This window comes from Bufo bufo, chromosome 2, assembly GCF_905171765.1.
Source record: "Bufo bufo chromosome 2, aBufBuf1.1, whole genome shotgun sequence".
NCBI lineage: Eukaryota > Metazoa > Chordata > Amphibia > Anura > Bufonidae > Bufo > Bufo bufo.
The window spans coordinates 225,255,182-225,279,791 of record NC_053390.1 but is presented as its reverse complement, the minus strand read 5'-3'; the positions used below and the strand labels follow the sequence as shown (position 1 = coordinate 225,279,791).

Genomic DNA, 24,610 nt, shown 5'->3' with positions numbered 1-24,610 from the left:
GCAGAAAAGCTTTCCTGAATCCGCACTACATAATTCAGTGTCAGAAGTTTGCAAAAGAAAATCTAAACAAGCCTGATGCATTTTTGAAACAAGTCCTGTGGATGAGGTTAACCCTTAGGATACCTGAGGTTTTTTCGTTTTTGCATTTTCATTTTTCTTCCCTATCTTCCTTGAGCCATAACTGAAGGCAAATGTGACTCCATTTTGTCTTCTCTATGATGTACAAAATTATTATAATATCTCACCTACCTTCACATCCCCCCCGCTGTGAGTTAGGTTCACTTATCTGTCTCAGGACAGATTCTGGGAATCTCCCAGAAATAGAACAAATGTTCTATTTCACTCAGGGTCATTCGGCACAACTACGTACATTCTTATATGTGACGTATTACATACCATAAAAGGATGTTCCGATAATATCTGTATCGGCGTCAATGTTTATCATTTTATGATTGGTTTAACGCTGTTGTTGTGCAAACTTTTCTGCTGCCTATATGAGGCCAAGCAATAGCATAATAAAATTAGAGTGTTTCTCAGTGATTGCCTGTGTGCGTGTCTATTATTGCCAACTGAGAAACATCTCTCCTGACGTCAGTGACATCAAACAAAGGTGGTCGTAGAGGTCCAGAAAGGTCTGAATCCTTTCAATAACTTTTGTAAATTTCCATTCACATACCTGTATGAGGGCTTATTGTAACGGGGTGCCAAAGGCGCACTTGGTCTCCCATCAGCCGCAGACCTGCTACTTAGGTTAGGGAGCGAGGATCTGTGTTTGGCCTCGTTTCCAGGGCGGCTTTGCTAGCTGGGAGGCTCCCTGCTCCTAAGTCTGCCTTGAGCACTGAGCTGATCACTCGGTGCTCGACTTGTCTGGCTGTCGGTCATGTGACGCTGACCACGTCACATGACCCTCACTCCCCACTGTAAATACGGGCGGCCTGCTGGCTACAGGTTGCCTGTGATTTTTGTCCTATAGGCTGTGTACTTTATTGTTATTAAGATACCTCTGGAATTGAACCTCGATCTGCCTCTTGACACCTCTTCTGCCTGCTCCCTGTACCTTGATGCTACCTCTCGGATTATGACCTCGGCTTGTTTATGGATTTGTCTTTGCCTCTTTCCTTGTTCTGACGTGACCTCCTGGACTGACCTCGGCTAGTTGACCCGCCTCGCCTTCCGTTTTTGTTCTACCTCTTGTCCGCTTATTGTACCTTCTCAGTGGCTGTCCTCTTCCTTGCTGTCTCTTTCTCTCTGCTTGCACTTAGTAGATTAGGGACTGTCACCCAGTTGCGCTCCGTCACCTAGGGAGGGTGGTGCAAGTAGGCAGGGACAGGGAACCGGGTGGCAGCTCAGGGGGTGCACCTCCGCTCTATCTTGATACCCGTGACACTTATTTTTTCCAGTTCAAGTTGTACTTTCTAATGCCATCATGTATTATGGCATACAATGCAGTGGGACGCGGTAAAAAAATTCCAAATGGGGGGGGGGATTCGAAAAAAAAATGCAATTCCTCCACAGTTTTACGGGTTTTGTTCCCACGGCATTCTGTTGGCAGCAAAACCAACCCATGAACTTCATTCTGTGGGTCAGTAAGATTACAATGATACCCCATATGTATAGGTTTTTATATCAAAATTTTAACTTTGAAAAAAATAAAATTTATATTATTACCATATTCTGACCCCCATGACTTTTTATAGCTATATCTACTTAGCTGTTGGGGGCTAATTTTTTGAGTGACATTCTGTAGTTTTTATTGATATCATTTTGGAGTGTTTGACTTTTCAATCACATTTTATTGCATTTCTTTGGGGGTAAGAGAAGCAATGAAAAAATGGCATATTGGCCATTTTGACCTTTTTTTCAATTGCGCCATTTGCCGTATTCACGGTGATACCCATTTTTGTTATTTATGTATTCATTTTTTTTTTATATGGTGATTTAAACTTTCATATTTCATTTTTTTATATTTTTTTACATTTTTTTTTACCTTTTTGTTATGATTTTGAAGCTTGTATTTGAGCATACAAAATCCAATTATTATTTTTTATTCTGAACAGTCATGTATTTTTAAAATCCATTGATTACTGACAATTGCTCATTTCTTATGTTGGCCTGTCACCTGTTGGCCAAAATAAGAATTGCAGATTTAATACCCTCAGCCTCTTCCGTTATTCACAGTAATTTTGTATGCCATTGTATTTCCGGCAGTCGCATATTGGTGATTGAAGAGTGGGACGTGCATGCGCAGTGCATTCTTCATATACCGCTATCGGACTTCCGAAAAAAGTGGCTCACTGAGCTATTTTTGTAACTCTTGTTTCAATGAATGGAGAGCACACCGCACATGGTGCGTTCTCCTTTACTTTGGGAGCCCCGCAATTGAGATAAGAGCAGATCCCAGAGGAGGCACCTTGGTGGCATATCCTAAAGATATGTCTAAGATGGTTATTAATTATCCTTTAATAATGGAATTACATGTCAGAAGGTTTCCAGTAATCCAACATCTGAAGTTCAGATACAACATTATTACATGAGGAATTTTTTTCATTTTCAGTGAGAAGATCGCAGAGTATTTTTTATGCTGATGAAGTGTTTACAGCATTATTTCACTTCTCATGTAAAGTCTACAAAGACCAGCTGCTACCCCCTTTTAGATATGTTATTACCAGCATTGGTTCACTGGACGAACGTTTTGGGGCTTCGTACAAAATATCCTTAGTTTCATTTGTGACACTAAGCATGTTTTGGCTTCCTTGAGAGATTTGGAATAGTGCGATAATTACAGTTCGGCTACCTCTGATGTCAAACCAATATATTTCTCTGAGGGCTCATGCACACACCATTATTGTTTTACGGTCCGTTTTTCACGGATCTGTTGTTCCGTATCTGAGTTTTTTTTTCTTCTCTGATTTAAGTCCTCTTCCGTTATTCCACAAAATATATCCATATGGTTTCCGTATGCAATCCGATTTTTGCGGATCAGAAATGGAAACAGTAACTTATTAATCACCAAACACATGAGCAATATGGGCTGGGCATAGCATTTCTACTGTATGGATCCACAAAATACGGTTGAAATACGGATGACATACAGATGTGTTCTGTGTTCGTTTTTTGCGGATTGGAAATAGGGAAATACGGAAACGGAATGCACACGGAGTACCTTCCGTTGTTTTTGTGGACCCATTGAAGAGAATGGTTCCACATACGGTCCGCAAAAAACCCAGAACGGAAGCGGAAATAAAATACGTTCATGTGCATGAGCCCTAACTCCCTCATGCTTTTCATGATCAAAGTCCTTAAAATATACCAAATTATATATCCCTGTCCTCACCCTATACTTCCTTATAGTGTTCCTATCACTGTACAGGTTGGTTTGTGTCAGTAATAGCTTTTTGTCACTGCCTCAAGACATCCTTCCCGGTCACAAAATTAACACAGAATGGTGATTCTTTTTTCTCAGCATAAGGACATGTCTGCCTACTGTCTCCTGATTGGCTGATCAGGCAGTCTATCATGCCTCTCAGCCTATCAGGGCAAGTCCTCCCCTCACGTCCTCACAATGTCATGGGATTCTCTATCTTCCTCCTCCCTCCTGGTTTTCCCTGCCAATTTCCACAATAAAATGGCTGCTGGGTGCCATTTTTTACATGATTCGTCCAAAGCGAATCACAAAAACTTTGGATTCATTTAGCAGATGAATTTTTGTAAAATTTGTAATGAATCCTATTTGTATGGAATAGATTTGCTTGGCTTTACTATAATTCAAATTGCCATCAACCATCTTTTACAAGCTAAGCATGCAAAAACATATATTTTTCTTTAAACTGACTCTGCTAATAAATCAAAAAATCTATTTTTCATAGTTATTTTCATACAGCCATTCACCATTGTATTGAACTGCTCTAGATTGTTATACTGTATATGTTAGCAAGCCCAATGAAAACAGCTGGTTAAATAGATTAGGATATGACTGCTTAACATTCATTGCTAAGTGTAACAATTTTGTTCCTTGCATCGAGGGAAGAAAATACTCCATACCTGGTAAATAGAACTTGTTATAGTTTTCATTCAATTAGAACTGGGAAAAAAAGCACTCCAAACTGCAAATTCATGCCTTTACAATTTTTGCATTAAATATAAAGTACTGCATTTATATGCATAATTCAGATAGCTCAGTTAGCTTTTTTGCAAACACTTTTCAAATATTCCTTTTTTTAAATTTGAAAGCTCAAAACAAACAAATGGGGCCTTGAAAAGCTAATTTGGATGTGAGCTTTATCCACATATTGAATGTACTGGAAATGCACAGGTTGCTAGGTTGCAAAATTTCAATATAATGATGAATATATACTGTAATTTACATATTAAAAAGCAAGCCATCAAGAACAAGGTGTGAGGTGAAAATTACCATATAAATATGTAAGGAAAAAAAGGTTTAGTCAATAAAATAATTGACGGTATGCTTTTCCCTGAGACATAATAGGCCTCTACATACATTTCTCTAGATTTGTGCCTACAATTTTCCACTGCCCATTTAGCTGTGAACATTGTGTGGTGCACATTGCAAAGGGCCATATTGCAAACAAGTAACTGGTTGGGTAATAAAACATAGTAGAGAAAGTTAAAAAAAGAGTAGGAATAAGACTTTTCTATTACTGAGCTACAATTTCCACGTATACAAATGGGTCCACCCTTACCTTCCACCATCAAATTCAGTTAAGGGCTCCCATTTTTATGAAGCAAATTCAACACAAAATCAGGACATGCTAGCAAAACTCTTGAAAGACTGCAACGCAAAACACAACCACTAGGTGGCCACATGCAGGCATTTATAGCACAGACATCTTGTGACACAATATGGCAAAATCATGTTGTTTTTAAATAAGCTGGTCATCTTTAAGGTTGAGCGAACCCGAACTGTAAAGTTCGGGTTCGCACCGAACTTTAGGGTTTTCGGCACCCGGACCCAAACCCGAACCCGAACATTTACGTAAAAGTTCGGGTTCGGTGTTCGGCGATTTTTATGGCGCTTTTTGAAAGGCTGCAAAGCAGCCAATCAACAAGCGGCATACTAATTGCCCCAAAAGACCATCACAGCCATGCCTACTATTGGCATGGCTGTGATTGGCCAACTGCAGCATGTGACCCAGCCTCTATTTAAGCTGGAGTCACGTAGCGCCGCCCGTCAGTCTAATTGGATTAGTGTAGGGAGAGGCTGCAGCTGCTGTGAGGGAGAGATGCATAAGTGACTGTCATATTTAGGCCAGAAATACGGCTTTGTGCTTACTGGGGTGAAAAAAATACATCTGTTTCATATAGTGCACATCTGGGATTAGACGTGCATAAGTGATTGTCACATTTAGGCCAGAAATACGGCTTTTTGCTTACTGGGGTGAAAAAAATACATCTGTTTCATATACTGTACATCTGGGGCTAGATGTGCATAAGTGAGTGTCACATTTAGGCCAGAAATTATGGCTTTGTGCTTACTGGGGTGAAAAAACCCTCTAATATACTGCACATCTGGGATTAGACGTGCATAAGTGACTGTCATATTTAGGCCAGAAATAAGGCTTTGTGCTTACTGGGGTGAAAAAAATACATCTGTTTCATATACTGTACATCTGGGGTTAGATGTGCATAAGTGAGTGTCACATTTAGGCCGGAAATACGGCTTTGTGCTTACTGGGGTGAAAAAAATACATCTGTTTCATATACTGCACATCTGGGATTAGACATGCATAAGTTATTGTCACATTTTGGCCAGAAATACGGCTTTGTGCTTACTGGGGTGAAAAAACCCTCTTATATACTGCACATCTGGGATTAGACGTGCATAAGTGACTGTCACATTTAGGACAGAAATACGGCTTTGTGCTTACTGGGGTGAAAAAAATACATCTGTTTCATATAGTGCACATCTGGGATCAGACGTGCATAAGTGATTGTCACATTTAGGCCATAAATACGGCTTTTTGCTTACTGGGGTGAAAAAAATACATCTGTTTTATATACTGCACATCTTGGATCAGACGTGCATAAGTGAGTGTCACATTTAGGCCAGAAATACGGCTTTGTGCTTACTCGGGTGAAAAAACCCTCTAATATACTGCACATCTGGGATTAGACATAACTAAGTGAGTGTCACATTTAGGCCAGAAAAACTGATTTTTGCTTACTGGGGTGAAAACACCCTCTGATATACTGCACATCTGGGATTAGACGTGCGTAAGTGTCACATTTAGTCCAGAAATACGGCTTTGTGCTTACTGGGGTGAAAAAACACTCTAATATACTGCACATCTGGGATTAGACGTGCACAAGTGACTGTCACATTTAGGCCAGAAATACGGTTTTGTGCTTACAGGGGTGAAAAAACCCTCTAATATACTGCACATCTGGGATTAGACGTGCCTAAGTGACTGTAACATTTAGGCCAGAAATACGGCTTTGTGCTTACTGGGGTGAAAAAACCCTCTGATATACTGCACATCTGGGATTAGACGTGCATAAATTACTGTGAAATTTAGGCCACAAAAACAGCTGTCATATAGAGTTTAAAAATAATAATTGAGTGCAATACCCTACATCAGGGTTTTTATTGGCGGTTAATTATTTTTAACAGACTTAACCACTTTTTACTTTGCTTTGTGAACGCTAACTATGAGGCAAACATCTAATAAGGGATGCGGTCATGGTCGTGGTGGTGGTGTTGGTGGAGCCTCTGGTGCAGGGAGAGGATGTGGCCGTTCTGCCACAGCTACACGTCCTCTTGATCCTACTACCTCAGGTCCCAGTAGCCGCCAGAATCTACAGCGATATTTGGTCAGGCCTAATGCTGTTCTAAGGATGGTAAGGCCTGAGCAAGTACAGGCGCTAGTCAACTGGGTGGCCGACAGTGGATCCAGCACGTTCACATTATCTCCCACCCAGTCTTCTGCAGAAAGCGCACAGGTGGCGCTTGAAACCCATGCCCATCAGTCTGTAACATCACCCCTGTGCATATCGGGGAACCTGTCTGAGCCTCAAGTCATGTAGCAGTCTCTTATGCTGTTTGAAGACTCTGCTGGCAGGGTTTCCCAAGGGCATCCACCTAGCCCTTCCCCAGGGGTGGAAAACATAGAATGCACTGACGCACAACCACTTATGTTTCCTGATGAGGACATGGGAATACCACCTCAGCACGTCTCTGATGATGACGAAACACAGGTGCCAACTGCTGCGTCTTTCTGCAGTGTGCAGACCGAAAAGGAGGTCAGGGAGGAAGACTGGGTGGAAGACGATGCAGGGGACGATGAGGTCCTAGACCCCACATGGAATGAAGGTCGTGCCACTGACTTTCAGAGTTCGGAGGAAGAGGCAGTGGTGAGACAGCGTAGCAAAAGCGGGAAAAACACATCTGTAAGTCATTGAAGAATTATCACTATCAAGGAGCAGAGTTCATATGAAGACATCTAAAATGTAAGACAGACTGCTATGGAGGATGTGGCATTGTAGCAGAGTGCATACAAGTGCTGATGCTCATTAGGAAGCTACATCCTCCACAGCAGTCCACGTATTGTCCCTACTCCCTACATTTCAGCTAGTTCTATATGATCTCCATTCTTTGATAGCATCCTTAGGAACAGAGACTCAGCAGAAGATCTTACCAGATGTATGCACTGAGCGCAATTTTAATTACAGACAGGCAGAAAAGGAGAAGGTTAAGGCAGTTCTAGAACTCTGTCTTCTGAAGCAACTCATCCTACTGTGAGTTTAGGATGGGTTTTGCATTTAATTTTATCATGGCGACCATTTAATTTCATTTAATCTCACCTAATGATTGTCCCTAGACAATAATTGGAGTTGCTTAGAAATGTGTCTATATCTATAGTAATGCAGTATTTCAGTATTTTTCTGTAATTTCCAGGAGAAACCCCTTCAAACAAGAGATAACATGTCAGTAGCAGAAGAGGTATAGTTACATAATGATTAGTGGAATAACTGGGAAAGAATTCTTTCATGAACTTAGACAATCCATGGAGTAGATCCCAATGATACAAAATGGCTAACCGACTTATGACTATGTAAGGTAAAACTGCAAAGTGGCTATTGATATATCAGACACAACAGATGCAATGATTCAACCAGGGCAAAGAGCTTAGTACAGTAAGGATCCATTCACATGTCCGTAATGTATTGCGGATCCGCAATACACCCAGCCGTCACCCCCATAGAACTGCCTATTCTTGTCTGCAATTGCAGACAAGAATAGGACATGTTCTATTTTTTTCTGGAGCCACGGACCGGAAGTTCAGTGTGCTGTCCGCATCCATTCCTGCCCCATAGAGAATAAATGGGTCCGCACCCGTTCCGCAATTATCCGGAATGAGTGCGGACCCATTCATGGAGCACCCTTCTTCTTTTAGAGACACCCACTGTCTCTGCTTCTAGTTGGCTTAATGGGCTCTTAGGCCTCATGCACACGGCCGTTGTCGTGGTACGCATCCGAACTGTTGTCGTGGTACGCATCCACTTCAATGGGGCCGCAAAAGATGACAACATCACTCCGTGTGCTGTCCGCATCCGTTGCTCCGTTCCGTGGCCCCGCAAAAAAAAATATAGCATGTCCTATTCTTGTCCATTTTGCGGACAAGAATATGCATTTCTACAATGGGCCGTCCATTCCGTTTCTACAATGGGCCGTCCATATGGCAGTTTTTAGAGATGGGCGAAGTTCTTACAAATTTGATTTGGTTGCTTCATTGAATAATTTTTTTTTTTTGCTTTGTAACAGATTACTTTGTCACTAAGAGCATTTCTATGTATGTAGCGGGTGCAATGATAGGGCACGCCGATTGCTGCCCTGCCCCCCCCCCCCCATCTTTGAACCACTCAGATGTTGCGTTCATTGCTGATCGTGGCATCTGATGTGAATATTAAGGCATTTCAGGGGTTAATCAGTTTAAAAAAAAAAAAAATAGCTTGAAGATCTGCACTGGACGGCATGGTGATATCATACGTCACCGACCACGAGATTTCGCACAGGATTTTCAAGCAAGATGGCCACAGTGGCCTCTTCATGCTCAAATGGATGAGGTATGATTTTATATTTTTTTATGCCATTTCAGAGAAAATTTACTCATCACCACGAGGCACAAGGAAATTCGGCTTTGCCGCAAATCAAATTTTCCCTAAAATTAGGATCAAAGTCCACTTCGGATACCTCAAAACTAGCAGTATTATACACCCTTACTTGCTGCTTGAGGTAAGTTAAAGGGGCTGTCCAGCCAACTTTCTTAAAATAGGGTCAAAATGCTGTAAAAAATGTAAACAGTCATACTCATATTGCTAATCCCCCACTCTCCCTTTCCAATTTGCATAATATTGTGATAACGATTTTGTAATTAACTGCAAGAACAGTAACTGAGATTTTGCAGTCATTCTTCATGCGTCCCCTTTTATGCATGGCATGCACTCACGCAATGATGTAAATATTATAGTTTTTTATTATTAGTGAACTGTATGAATGTTTTACATCTCTAAGTTCTCATTTGCTCCAAATCATTGCCCATTAGTTTAATTCTCAATGCTCTGAGTTATAAACACTTTCCCTCCAGTAATCCTATGGGACACATTTTGCTTAATAGATGGAGAAATCATTTTAACTAATGCAGTTCCCATTAGATTTATACTCTGCAGCAGATACACCCTATTTACATTTCTCAGAACTTACAACTAATGTAAAGGAATCTCATTAAGACTTTAAGACGTTAACAAGATATTCTTTCACAGCAAAAAGTCAAATTACTACCATCTAATTAAATGGGGTATTTGGCAGCAATCCGAATTCCAAGTGTTATAATAAAGCTATGTCGAACAATTATGTTTTTTCTATTAATGCAATATTTTAAGGAGAAAAAAAGCACATTAATGAACTTCCCTAAGTACCAGACAAGGGACATATGGCGCCACGTTTCATATATAATGGAGGTCAGGTATAGGTGTAGAACACATCTTGTTCAAAGTGTTGTATTTACTTTTAAGCTACTAAAGATGTATATTGAAAGCATGGAAGAGTAATATAAAAGTTTGCACAGCAATGTAAACAATGTAAATGTAAAAGGTTTGCCCCCACATATTGCACTGCATGTGCAGTATATACAGAATTATTTTACATTAGAAACAGCAATTCTGCAAGTGCTTATTTAAAGGTGTTCACCATGCACCACGGCATATTAACATTACTCTATGGGTCAGTGTAATCGCGGTGACATTTTAATTTTTTATTTTTTTTTTATGTTTTACCTTTTCTGTGCAATAAATACACTTTATCCTACAAAAGTACCCGGGAGGGACGATGAGGCACGGAGAGAGCACCCGCCGTCTATAAACCTTTTGTATGACTTTATCATCATTGACTTTGGCATCTAAGGGGTTAAACATCTGAGCTCAGAGTCAGATCAGTACCCAGCAGTGAGAGTAGGAGCCCAGTTATTAGTTATAGCCAGTATCTCATGATGATCATATGGGGCAGCGCCTTTGCTTGCCTCATCTCAGAGAAATACAGTACATGTATGGTGGTTTTCAGGAAGGCCTTCCTAGCAGGGCCATGTATATAAGATGGAAGTCGGAAGAGGTTAAGGGAATCTTGATCCTCCACATACAGTAGATAACAGATGCTGGGTCATAACCATTATTGGTAGCAATTACACCAAAGCAGGGGACAGAAACCAGTGGGCCTGTGGCACTGCAGCTGATGTGAAACTGCAAATCCCAGTATACTCCATTCACTTCTACTGTAAGTTCCCGGAACAGTTAAAGTGGTTATGCCAAGTATGAAAGTTATCCTTTGTCTATGAGACAGGAGATAACTGATCAGTGGGGATCTAAACTCAGTATCTACCAACCACAAGTACGGGATTGCCATGTTGCTGTCTTGATGGAGCAGTAGGTCCAGCATACGCCCTGCTAAACCATTCATTCTCTATGGGACTGGTGGATATAGCCGAGTACAGGGTTGCAACAGTAGACACAATAGATATCATTCTATTTATGAAGAAAAAGCGCCGTCCTATGACCACTCCTGGTCTCGGCCACCAGAGAGGTTGGTGCCTTTTCCTATAGGGTGCAAGCACAACCACTGCTGCTGGATGCAGGGTGGTCGTAATCATGGAAACGAGCAGTGTATAATGCAATTAGAGATGAGTGAAGTTCTTAAAAATTTGGTTGGGCTGCTTCACCAAATTTTACAAAAAAATGAACTTTGTCACAAAGCAAATTTTTTTTCTCAGTAGCAGGTACGATGACAGGGAACGGCGAGCTCCTCCGTCACTGAATCCCTCAGATGCCGTGTTCATCACTGATTGCAGCATCTGAGATCAATATTAAAGCATTTTAGGGGTTGCTCAATAAAAAGAAAATTTGAATTGTACTTGCCTCATTCATTCGAGCGTGAAAATGCTGCGCGGCCATCTTGCTTAAAGATCCAGTCTGAAATCTTGCGCATGCGTGTTGCTATCATCACGTCGGCTGGCATGGTGACGTCAGACTTCACTCCGCACAAGATTTCACGCAGGACCTTCAAGCAAGATGGCCGTGGCGGCCTCTTCATGCTCAAATGGATAAGGTAAGTATGATTTGTTATATTTTTTTACAATTTCAGAGAAATTGATTTGTTACTATGATGCACAAGGAAATTCGGCTTCGGGGCAAATCAAATTTTTCCTGAAATTCGGATCTAAGTCCACTTTATTAACTTCTATTCTCTCAACACAAAATGCAATAGAAAAATGAATAAAGTAAAGGAGGCAATATGGACAATCACAATATTGTATTAACTTTCTCTACATGATAAATGCTATTTCCTGAAGTGAGTGAACTCCTTTAATCATCATTCTTCTACATCATCAAAACATCTTATACTGAAATAGGGCATTAAAGACTGCACTGTAATTGTACCACTTGGGTAGACTATTTGAAGGATCTGATTGTCATGCTTTTTTTTCCTGGAAACTTTTCATGGGCCATGTCTGGTATCACACCTCAGTCCCATATACTTGAATGCGGATGAGCTGCAATACCAGATATAGCCCATGAATTCAAATGTTTCTGGAAAAAATACATCCTTATCTCATACATGGCCTTCAATAGATTTGTCAAATATGTAACTTTCATGCATTGTATATAAAAAATGTAATAAAAAATGATGTGCTGTACCTCAATGTGAACTGATCCAGTGTTGAGTTATTTGCAACTGTGACATAGACATTTAAAACTTCTCCTTGCCTGGCAGGCTTTGATGGCAACCAGAGAGCAACATTACTGTCCAACCTAAGTTCAGTAAGTTGTGAATTTTCTGGATTACGAAATAAAGTTAGAGTTGCAATCCTCTGTAACTGAGAAATGGAGTCTTCCCCTTGGTCTCTTCCAGGTCGGATAGCATTTCCCTTTCTGGCTTCCTCTGCTGTGCATTCGCTTTTTTCTTCCTCAGAGTGGATGCTATAGTAAAGTTCCACAGGAATGCCCTCAGACTGCTCTTGGTTTCTCTTGCGAGCTGTTACTACAGGAGGTGTAGTGAACCAAGTGGGTTGGAATTCCAGTTCCGCCACACATAAGCCTAATATCCCTTGTAATCTGCAACTTCCTTTTGCTTCTCTGGTTTCCCGAAAAGCAAACAGTCTTAGGCAAGGAAGTTTTTCTGTGGCACTGTAATCATCCCAGTCTCTACCTGTAATGTAGAATAAAACTTGCACTTTGGGTTTGTTGGGATATACCCTTTCATTGATTACATATGTTTTGAGTTTCCAGTTAAAAGTAAACTTATTGGATGCAAAGAAAGGAGGTGACAGCAGTAGATCTTCTGGAATTTCTCTCTCAACTGAAAAAGGTCCATAACTGGCATTCAAGATAGGAGTTCTACGAGATTTGTGAACAAAGAAAGATTCAACTCTTGACTGCAAGCTAGAATTTCTCATAAAATCTTGGTTGTTCTCCTTTAACAGAAAGGCAGTTTCTGCAGATGAAATTTGATAATTTACAGGTAGATATGTTGATGGTGCTGAAAACCTTTGGAAGTTTTCTTGTGCCCCTCTAGATTGTGCCACTGCCAAAAAAGAAAAAAGTAGAAAAAGTATGATAATAACGTCAAAACATGTGAGAATACAAGGCAATAACAAGTAGAGATTTCTCTCACATATGAATTGCTAGAGAGTTTATAGTTTTTGAACTCATGGGTGAAAACGTTTGCAAACCTGTAGAATATTCCAAATCCAAGCCGGATTCCCGCTCACATGTGTATAATTATTAGTAAAACACCCTCGTGTACTCATATGCCAAAGCTGTTCGAAGTTCTGAATCTTATGTCATATAAAAATATCAAAAGTTTCAATCGGTGGGGGTCTGATCGCTGAGATAACCACTGATTTCTAGAAAGAAAGAGAGATAAGTGCTCACACAGCATGCCCTCTCTCTTCAGTTCAAGAGACAGAAGCAAGAAGGACTCAATGGAAAGTCTTTAAACCCATCTTAATTCTGTCTTCTGCAGTAAGGAGAGAGGGCATGGTATGTGTGTGCTCCTTTCTCCTTTTTCTAACAATCTGTCACAGTGCTCAGACTCCCTCTGATCAAAACTCTTGATATGTCCTTAATACAGGGTGGGCCATTTATATGGATACACCTTAATAAAAATGGGAATGGTTGGTGATATTAACTTCCTGTTTGTGGCACATTAGTATATGTGAGGGGGGAAACTTTTCAAGATGGGTGGTGACCATGGCGGCCATTTTGAAGTCGGACATTTTGAATCCAACTTTTGTTTTTTCAATAGGAAGAGGGTCATGTCACACATCAAACTTATTGGGAATTTCACAAGAAAAACAATGGTGTGCTTGGTTTTAACGTAACTTCATTCTTTCATGAGTTATTTGCAAGTTTCTGACCACTTATAAAATGTGTTCAATGTGCTGCCCATTGTGTTGGATTGTCAATGCAACCCTCTTCTCCCACACTGATAGCAACACCGCAGGAGAAATGCTAGCACAGGCTTCCAGTATCCGTAGTTTCAGGTGCTGCACATCTCGTATCTTCACAGCATAGACGATTGCTTTCAGATGATACAAGATGTGCAGCACCTGAAACTACGGATACTTGAAGCCTGTGCTAGCATTTCTCCTGTGGTGTTGCTATCAGTGTATGAAGAGTGGGAGAAAAGGGTTGCATTGACAATCCAACACAATGGGCAGCACATTGAACACATTTTGTAAGTGGTCAGAAACTTGTAAATAACTCATGAAAGAATAAAGTTACATTAAAACCAAGCACACCATAGTTTTTCTTGTGAAATTTCCAATAAGTTTGATGTGTCAAATGACCCTCTTCCTATTGAAAAAACAAAAGTTGGATTCAAAATGGCCGACTTCAAAATGGCCGCCATGGTCACCACCCATCTTGAAAAGTTTCCCCCCTCACATATACTAATGTGCCACAAACAGGAAGTTAATATCACCAACCATTCCCATTTTATTAAGGTGTATCCATATAAATGGCCCACCCTGCACATGTCAAAATTTTTCCAAAAGAACAGTCCCACTGTAAAGGGGTCTTAACTTTCTCTCTTAGATAGAGCAAAAAAAATAATGTTCCAGTGCCCAGATATTGCTGTTACTTTATTGTTATAGTACACTCAGTGGCTCAATCCCATTGCCTGGAGTGATTTTCACTACCATGCAAGTGGCTTCTTCTCACCAGCACTGACTGGAGACATTATGCGGACATGTTAAAAGGGCATGATCGGGCACAGTCCTAAATATATAACAGAAATATAAAAACTCAGGAGTATTATTTTCAGTGATTCCAACTGAGGAATTGTTATGATCTCCAAGATCTATCAGAAATATGTAATATTTCATCATGCGACAGTGACTTTAAATGGGTTGTCTAATCTGGATCTTCTCAGGTCCTGTATTACTTTCAAGCTTATCTATTCTACATTTCAAACAATATTTCAAACCCATCAATAATTAAATTAATTAAAGAGGAAGAGACATTTGGCAGCTTAAAGACTATTCTTAGAGAAATGACCATGTTCCCTTTACTATTAATATTTTACTCACACTAAGTGCTGCCCACCAGAAAATATAGATGGAATCCTGACACCTATATTTCTTTGAGATGTGTTTTATAGACTGCACTACACCACTGCTTTCTTTTTAAACCAAAGGTGTAATGTCTCCAGGATTATAAATCTCAGTCATCATATTTCATAACTTGCTCAGTGCTCACGGGTTTATTTATAGGAATTGGTGGGATGATTTTCTGTTTGGCAGCAGTATTCATTAGCAATGTATCAAGTATCATTTACTAGATCGGCCTCTTCTCCACCTACTTGCTTTCTACTTTTCCATCGTTCTCTATTATCTCTGCTTTTGGTGATTCCCTCCAGAGTAATTAATTACTATGAACTATAGGGCACTTCCCTGGGACTGAATCACGGCTCATCAGCCTGTCCCCCATGCTGTTCTGCTAAGTAGACAAGCTGCTCAGATTTTTCTGCATGCACAGAGCCCTAATTGATTTCTTGTGCCTAGCTGTCCGTGCCCTAGAGACATTTTAAAAGTGTAACAAATAAACATCTCTTGACCTTGACACCACTGAAAATTAACCCTATATTTTCAGAAAAAGTAATAAAGATACAATAAACTATCAATGACATAGACAGATCATATACAATGCATTTGGAAAGTTTTCAGAGTAGACCTTTTCATTTTTCCCACATTTTATGATGTTGCGGCCTTGTGCTAAAATGAACACTTTTTCATTAGATCCGGTAATGTACCCGGTCTCTGCTAGGCTGAGGCTTCTGCCTAGCAGTGTTCCCAGTGACGTCACCGGCACTTATGGGCTGGCCTGTAAAACATGCTAGGGCAGTGCTAAAGCCCGCCCATTAGTTCTGGTGACATCACCGGGAGCACTGCTAGGCAGAAGCCTCCACCTCACAGTGTAAGTTTGCAAACAAAGAAGCCCTTGCCCTGCGCAGGGAAAGCATGGAGCATGATATGCTCCAATGGCCATGCTAGAGGGGCTTAGTGGGGAAAGAAGGGGATATGTCTGGGTTCAGCTCTGAACCTGGACAACCCCTTAAAGACAAATATCCACAAATTAACACAAGGGGACTTCTCCACAACCTCCTCTCTCAAAACAGCCACTCAAGTAACGTACATAAAAAAGGTAACCTAGAGGAAACTCACAAGTGAAGTTTAAGTGAGCCTGTCACCATGGAAATACAATACAATCTGCAGGTAGTATGTTATAGAGCTGAAAGTGCTAAACAGACTGATATATAATTTTGTGGAAAAATATTCAGTAGAATTTGTAATTTATTCATTTAAATCTCTGCTCTTTTTAGCTTAGGAGTGTTCGGGTTCGTACTGAACTTTGTGACCCAAACCTGGACTTTTTCACTGAAGTTCGGGTGATTTTATTATTTCTGTTATAACGTGGTTATAGCGGAAAATACTAGCATTCTTAAGACAGAGAATATGGCCATTTAGGGGTAAAAAATAAATAAATCAACGACTCATCCACTTGATCGCGCTGCTGCAGTGGACCTGAGATGGCATTACCATGCTATAACACAAAATGCTGTTTTTCATCTTTCAATCCATGGGATTTTAGATGTTCCACAATCCTCTCCTTAAGTATGGTTTCCATTAATTTCCCCACTATTGATGTCAGACTTACTGGCCTATAGTTGCCCGATTCCTCCCTACTACCTTTCTTGTGAATGGGCACAACATTTGCTAATTTCCAATCTTCTGGGACGACTCCTGTTACCAGTGATTGGTTAAATAAATCTGTTAATGGTTTTGCTAGTTCACCGCTAAGCTCTTTTAATAGCTTTGGGTGTATCCCATCAGGTCCCTGTGACTTATTTGTATTAATTTTAGACAGCTGACTTAGAACCTCTTCCTCTGTAAAGACACATGCATCAAAAGATTTATTAGTCTTCCTTCCTAACTGAGGTCCTTCTCCTTCATTTTCCTTTGTAAAAACTGAAGTATTCATTGAGGCAGTCAGCTAGTCCTTTATCTTCCTCCATATACCTTCCTTCTTTTGTTTTTAATTTGTTAATTCCTTGATTTAGTTTCCTTTTTTCATTTATGTATCTGAAGAATGTCTTATCGCCTTTTTTCACTGACTGAGATTATTTCTCTTCTGACTGTGCTTTAGAAGCTCTTATAAGCTGTTTGGCCTCTCTCTGCCTAATCTTATAAATTTGCCTGTCATCCTCGTTTTGTTTTTTTTTTAAATTACTAAATGCTATCTTTTTGTTTTTAATGATTTTGGCCACTTCTGTTGAGTACCACAGAGGTTTCTTCCTTTTTTTGATTTTACTGACAAGCCTAATGCAATTATCTGTTGCCTTCAATAGTGGCACTTTTAAGTAGTCCCATTTATCCTGGACCACATTGAAACTGTTCCAATCTGATAGGGACTCGTATACCACTAATTTAGTTTTAGAAAAGTCAATTTTTTTAAATCTAAAACTTTTGTTTTTGTGTGGTGTGACTCAGTTACTGTACTTATAGTAAACCACACTGACTGGTGATCACTAGATCCCAAGCTTTCCCCTACAGTAATATCAGATACCAAATTCCCATTTGTGAATACTAAATCTAAAATGGCCTCCTTTCGGGTTGGCTCCTCAACTACTTGCTGTAGAGATAATCCCAGTAGGGAATTTAGAATATCTGTACTCCTGGCAGAACTAGCTATTTTGGTTTTCCAGTATACATCATAAAGATTAAAGTTTCCCATAATGATAACTTTCAATGTCATTTTAGCTATTTCCATAACTAGTAGATCAAATTCTTTGACTTGGCTAGGTGGTCTATATATCACACCTACACAGGTTACCTTATGATTATCAAGCTGCAAGGTAACCCAAACTGACTCTAAATTGGTCTCGCTAACTTGTATTAAATTAGATTTTATGCTATCTTTGACATACAGGGCCACCCCTCCCACTTTCTTGCCTTCTCTGTCTTTCATATATAGAGAGAACCCTGGTATTGTTATATCCCAGTCATTACTTCCATTGAACCATGTTTTAGTAACAGCCACTAAATCTATATTCTCAGATGCCATTTAAGACTCAAGTTCATTGATCTTATTCCCTAAACTGCGAGCATTTGTAGACAAGACTCTGAGCTTGTCATTTCTTAACCTATGTGCTACTGGCATCTTCTGGCATTGTTCTGGGGGGCAGTCGGACTGCTGGATTATAACTCTTTTGCCCCCCTTTCCTAGTTTAAATGCTCCTTAGCAAATACTTTGAACTGTTCACTGAGGACATTCGTTCCCTTGAGAGAAAGATGCAAACCATCTTTCTTGTACAGTTCTTTTCCATTCCAACGAGAGCTAACATGAGACACAAAGCCAAACCCTTGGTTCAGACACCATTCACCAAGCCATACATTGAATTCCTTAATGTGCATCTTCCTGTCATTCCAAAGGTTATGTACAGGCAAAACTGCAGTTAATTAAACAGTTGATGCAACCTCCCGTATATAATTTCCAACTGTGTGAAAAGCTTCCTTGACCTTTGAAACCTCATTGCAAGCCAGATCATTTGTCCCAAGATGGACTATAACATCCACTTCCCTTTGCTGCTTTGCTTGCCTAACAATATTAAGGATACGTCGTCTATCCCTGCTAGCAGTAGCACCAGGGAGACATCTCACAACACCATTTTCCTCAAACTTCACAACTCTTATGATAGAATCGCCCACCAACAGCTGCTTACTATCCATCCTCACCTTATCCTTTTTGTCTTTGGCTGCAGTCGTGCATACTTTAGGCATGGGAGATGATTGTTCCTCACCCACTGTGCCTGAGCCATCCTCCATGTTGCTCTTGCGCTCTGAAAGTGCTGCAAATGAATTATGGAAAGCCACAGACTGTGGGACATGTCTTCTATCAACAACTCTCAGTCTACCAGAACCTGGTAACATACTGCCTGCAGAATGTGTTGCATTCTCATGGTGACAGGTTCCCTAAAGAGATCAGTGTCAGAACTACAAGGGAAACAGATTGGAGTTGGAAATCAATAGTTGACTGATACATTAAAAACACATATCTTACGTGTAAGAATATTATACTCATTATTATTTAGTTCCAGAACTCATTTCCAATTTATGGTGTTTCTTTCAATCAGTTGCTGACCTTAAAAATCTGTATAGCATTTTCTCAGTTGGAAAGGTCTGTGAAGGTCATAAGAATCATTCACCTTATCAATACTGACAGGGAGGACATGTCTGATAGACTCAGCTTTACCAGACTGACATGTCAGTGCAGTGAAATGCATAACCAAATGCAATCTAGAATCAAATGTCGTTTCAGGATAACAACACAAGAGCACGCTGGATATTTATCTACTGGCGCAGTGCTGAAGCTGATCAATGTGTACATCCCTAAAATAGAATGAATCACAGAGAATAAGCCATACTGTGATAATTGATAACTTTTTTCATGTTGACTTCCAGCTGTATCAAGCAATAATTCCATCCTTTAAACTAGCAGTGAACGGAAAATTCAAGAAATATATTTCATACTTCTGTAGATAGGCACATCTGCCCCAAAATGGGAATCAATTCCACTGGTTCAGAATTCATCCCAATTTTCCCAAAAAGCTTGGATTCTAACAGATCCGATTTTTTTTTGTGATTCCTTTTGGGTGAACTGCAGACAGAGAGAGCTTGAGAGAGATCCTAGTATTCAACAATATGTATATGCATTGTCTGGGTGGCCCAAGAAAAACTAGCCCGGCCGCCTCAATACCTCCAAATCAAACTGCCTAATAGTAAATCTGTCTTAGTTGTCCATAGCAAACAATCAGAGGCCAGCATTTATTTCAGAGCCCTGTAGCACCTGAAAGCTGAGCTCTGATTGGTTGGTATGGGCAACTAAGACTGATTGTGTCAGAAAGATAGTTTTTCCGCCTGGAACAGCAAATAGTGATTGTGGAAGGCTATATGTGAATCAGATCGATTAAGGAAATGCAAGGGACCTTTGCCAACGAGTACCCTGGAACAAAACCACCAGCTAAACATTGTATTTAGAGTCTGGTTCGGAAATGGCATCAAATTGGTTCGGTTGCAAACATGAAAAAACCGAGGCCTCCATCTATCAGGACGGCTGAAGTTGTGCATGAAATTTAGCAGCGGATTGCATGTAGCCCCCAAAAATCAACTCGAAGACTGTCTCAGCAAGTTGGTGTATGATGTGTCAGGGAATCTCTGAACCTGAAACCATACCGAATAACGTGTAAGCAGGAATCAAAAGAGTCTGACGAAGCTAAATGCGTAAATTACTGGACTTGGTTGCTTATGACTGCTGACAGACATTTGGACCCATTGCTGTACTTCATGACAGACGAAGCTGAGCTTCATTTATCAGGTCACGTAAATTCCCAGAATACAAGGTACTGGTCAGCTGAAAATCCCCATTTGACTCATGAAACACCACTTTACGACCAGAAAATTGGTGTTTGGTGCGGAGTGTCAGGAACATGAATAGTGGGCCCAATTTTCTTCAAATCAACTGTGAATACCACAATTTAATTGAACATCTTTGAACAGTTTTACAACCAACTGACACCAGAAGAAAAAATGTCCTGCTTTTTCCAACAAAATGAGGCAACGTGCCGCCTCTCACAGAACTCACTGGCATGGGTTCATGAACTGGTTACAGAGGGGCGAACTGTGAGCAAAGGGGTTATGGCCACCACGTTCACCAGACTTGTCCACATGTGATTTTTATCTTTGGGGAAATTTAACCCAGAAAGTGTCCGCTAACATTCTACATTCCCTGGATGAACTCAAGGAAAACATCACAAACTCTATTTGCAGCATCATTTTTCAACAGTTGCAAGCAGTATCAGCCATCATAATCCAACAGTCCCAAAAATGCATAGACGTGAACGGGGACCTCTTGCAGCATTTTTTGTGACTTGTGGGTGATTAAAAAAAAAACAATCCACTTGCTCGTGCATCTTGTCATACTATCATTAGAGGTGGTACACCCTACAATATTCCACATGTACTACACATGCTAGGCGCTTTCCATAATGAGAAAGCGTACCAACTAGACAACGCATATATCTAGACAGTCGCATACTAGACTTGCTATCACTCTTAGAATTAAATTGAAACTGACTTTTTTTTATATTTGCCGAACCTGAAATAAATCAAATCTTTAACAGTTTGTTCATCTCCATTTTAAAGAGGACCTTTCACCAGTTCTGAGATTACAATATAATACCTGGCACTGTAGGGCATGTTTAGAAGATATGATATTGCTATTTTTTTCAGATATGCTGCTCCATTGCGGCGCTGTGCCCGTGCCCTTCTCCCGAGCTGTGAGCTGTCCAATCCCAGTGAACTGCGTTACAGCCAGGGAGAAGGTGATCTTTTTTCTCTATGGCTGTGAGGCAGTCCTCTGTGGTAGGACAGCTCACAGCCAGGGAGAAGGAGACGCCTTTGACGGACCCCCAGTACTCAGGATGAGTATGTCCGCCTCTGTATTCTTCCTTCTTCAGGAGATATTGCAAAACGCTGATCTTTGGCTCCCAGTTTTCCCTAGTCACTGGTCGAGACTCAGCGTAGGTGAAATAAAGTCTGCTTTATTGAGCAACTGCACAAACTTATATACAGAAAGTGATCAGATGAAACTGTAATCCCATCACATCCCCCTTCCCCTCCCCAGACATTCTGTCTTCACCACACCACAGGGGTCCACCTGCTAAAATAGCTCCAGACAGCCCTAGCAGGAGCCTGGCCAAAATGTCATTGTCCTGAGTACATAGGGAGATAACAAACGGGGGGTGCTGACAGTCTTTTGATAACAAGTTACACAGTATAACATGATTACACATATCCAACACCAATACACATTAAACTCAAACTGATGACCATGTTGTCACATAGCTCCTCCAAGTTAAAGGATGGCAGACCCGGTGAGACCCTCTAAGGGTCCACCTGGGGATGTCCATGTTAGTTACCCTTCCAGTTCTGTTTGGCGAGATAGTCCATCAGCATTCGCATTGTGTTTCCCAGGCCAGTATTAGATTGTGAAAGTGAACGGCTGTAGGGACAGGCTCCACTGCAACAGCCGTCCATGTGCCCCGAACACCCGGTTTAACCGGACAAGGGGGATCACCAAAATACTAAATCCGTAGTCGCTAGGAACGAGGCTGGCCCTCAGGCTTCTCCAGCAGCCCCAGAGACGGTTCAGTCCATCACATCTCTCCCCTCCAAACAGTAGACTAACTAGGTACCAGACCCACAACTGGTCTGGACCTGTGTTAGTCGGACAAAATAAATCCAAAACCTCTTCCAACTGGTCCATTTGACTCTTGGGCAGGAGAGTGATGCCACCCACATCATCTCCTGGGTAAACACACTGCAGCTGGGGAGAGAGGTTGGCTACCTCTTCTCCCTGGGTCTCCATCTGCCACTGGGGGAGAGGTCTCCTACCTCTTCTCCCTGGAATTCCCTCTGCATCTGGGGAGAGAGGTCAGCTACCTCTTCTCCCTGGGTCTCCATCTGCCGCTGGGGAGAGAGGTCAGCTACCTCTTCTCCCTGGGTCTCCATCTGCCGCTGTGGAGAGAGGTCAGCTACCTCTTCTCCCTGTAATGTCCTCTGCCACTGGGGATAATGGTCAGCTACCTCTTCTCCCTGGGTTTCCATCTGCAGCTGGGGAGAGACGTCAGCTATCTCTTCTCCCTGGAACGCCCTCTGCCGCTGGGGAGGGAGGTCGGCAACCTCTTCTCCCTGGGTCTCCGTCTGCCGCCGGGGAGAGAGGTCGACTACCTTTTCTCCCTGGAATGCCCTCTGCCGCTAGGGAGAGAGGTCAGCTACCTATTCTCCTTGGGTCTCCATCTGCTGCTGGGGAGAGAGGTTGGCTACCTCTTCTTCCTGGAATGCCCTCTTCTGGTGGGGGGAGAGGTTAGCTATCTATTCTCCTTGGGTATTCATCTGCCGCTGGGGTGGGAGGTCGGCTACCTCTTCTCCCTGGGTTGCTCTCTGGCTGGGAGTGGAGGTTGCTTTGTGGGCAGAGATCAGCGGTACTCTGCCCTGGTGCCAGTGCTTCAGCTGGGCAAACTGGTACGGAGTCCTGCCCTGTAACAAAGGGACAGGTAGGGCAGAGGCCAGCTCATCTGCTGGGATGTGGTCAGAGAATCCTACCCACATGACCTGGTTGAGGGTCTGCTGTGGAGAGGAGCGATCGCTTACCTCCTCCTCCTGACATTCCTGTAGGTCTGGTGCAGACCCGGAAGTCTCATGCACACTGCTCTCCTCTCCCTGCATGGTGCAATGCCGCTGGGGAAGGGAAATGATGCTCTCCTCTGCCTGCAAGGTACACTGCCACTGGGGAGAGACCAGTTGCCTACTCTCCCTGTAAAACATACTGCCACTGGGGAGCAGGACTAACTGTCCCTACTCCCCGAACCTCCGGCTGCTGTTGGGGATCTGGGACGACCGCCCAGCATCCCTGTAGGGCCGGTGGAGAGACCTCGGTATTCTTCCTTGTTCAGGAGATATTGCAAAACGCTGATCTTTAGCTCCCAGTTTTCCCTAGTCACTGGTCGAGACTCAGCGTAGGTGAAATAAAGTCAGCTTTATTGAGCAACTGCACAAACTTATATACAGAAAGTGATCAGATGAAACTGTAATCCCATCACATCCCCCTTCCCCTCCCCAGACATTCTGTCTTCACCACACCACAGGGGTCCACCTGCTAAAATAGCTCCAGACAGCCCTAGCAGGAGCCTGGCCAAAATGTCATTGTCCTGAGTACATAGGGAGATAACAAACGGGGGGTGCTGACAGTCTTTTGATAACAAGTTACACAGTATAACATGATTACACATATCCAACACCAATACACATTAAACTCAAACTGATGACCATGTTGTCACATAGCTCCTCCAAGTTAAAGGATGGCAGACCCGGTGAGACCCTCTAAGGGTCCACCTGGGGATGTCCATGTTAGTTACCCTTCCAGTTCTGTTTGGCGAGATAGTCCATCAGCATTCGCATTGTGTTTCCCAGGCCAGTATTAGATTGTGAAAGTGAACGGCTGTAGGGACAGGCTCCACTGCAACAGCCGTCCATGTGCCCCGAACACCCGGTTTAACCGGACAAGGGGGATCACCAAAATACTAAATCCGTAGTCGCTAGGAACGAGGCTGGCCCTCAGGCTTCTCCAGCAGCCCCAGAGACGGTTCAGTCCATCACATCTCTCCCCTCCAAACAGTAGACTAACTAGGTACCAGACCCACAACTGGTCTGGACCTGTGTTAGTCGGACAAAATAAATCCAAAACCTCTTCCAACTGGTCCATTTGACTCTTGGGCAGGAGAGTGATGCCACCCACATCATCTCCTGGGTAAACACACTGCAGCTGGGGAGAGAGGTTGGCTACCTCTTCTCCCTGGGTCTCCATCTGCCACTGGGGGAGAGGTCTCCTACCTCTTCTCCCTGGAATTCCCTCTGCATCTGGGGAGAGAGGTCAGCTACCTCTTCTCCCTGGGTCTCCATCTGCCGCTGGGGAGAGAGGTCAGCTA

At 42.0% G+C, this 24,610-nt stretch overlaps 1 protein-coding gene across 1 annotated transcript in view; it reads right to left on the bottom strand.

The window, feature by feature from the left end:
• The window catches only part of TMEM132C (transmembrane protein 132C), an 808,013-nt gene that overhangs the window by 552,474 nt on the left and 230,929 nt on the right, over window positions 1-24,610 (bottom strand). The window contains exon 2 of the mRNA XM_040416234.1: window positions 12,202-13,087. Within this exon, the coding sequence (XP_040272168.1) occupies window positions 12,202-13,087 (886 nt within the window). The remainder of the gene's footprint in view (window positions 1-12,201; window positions 13,088-24,610) is intronic.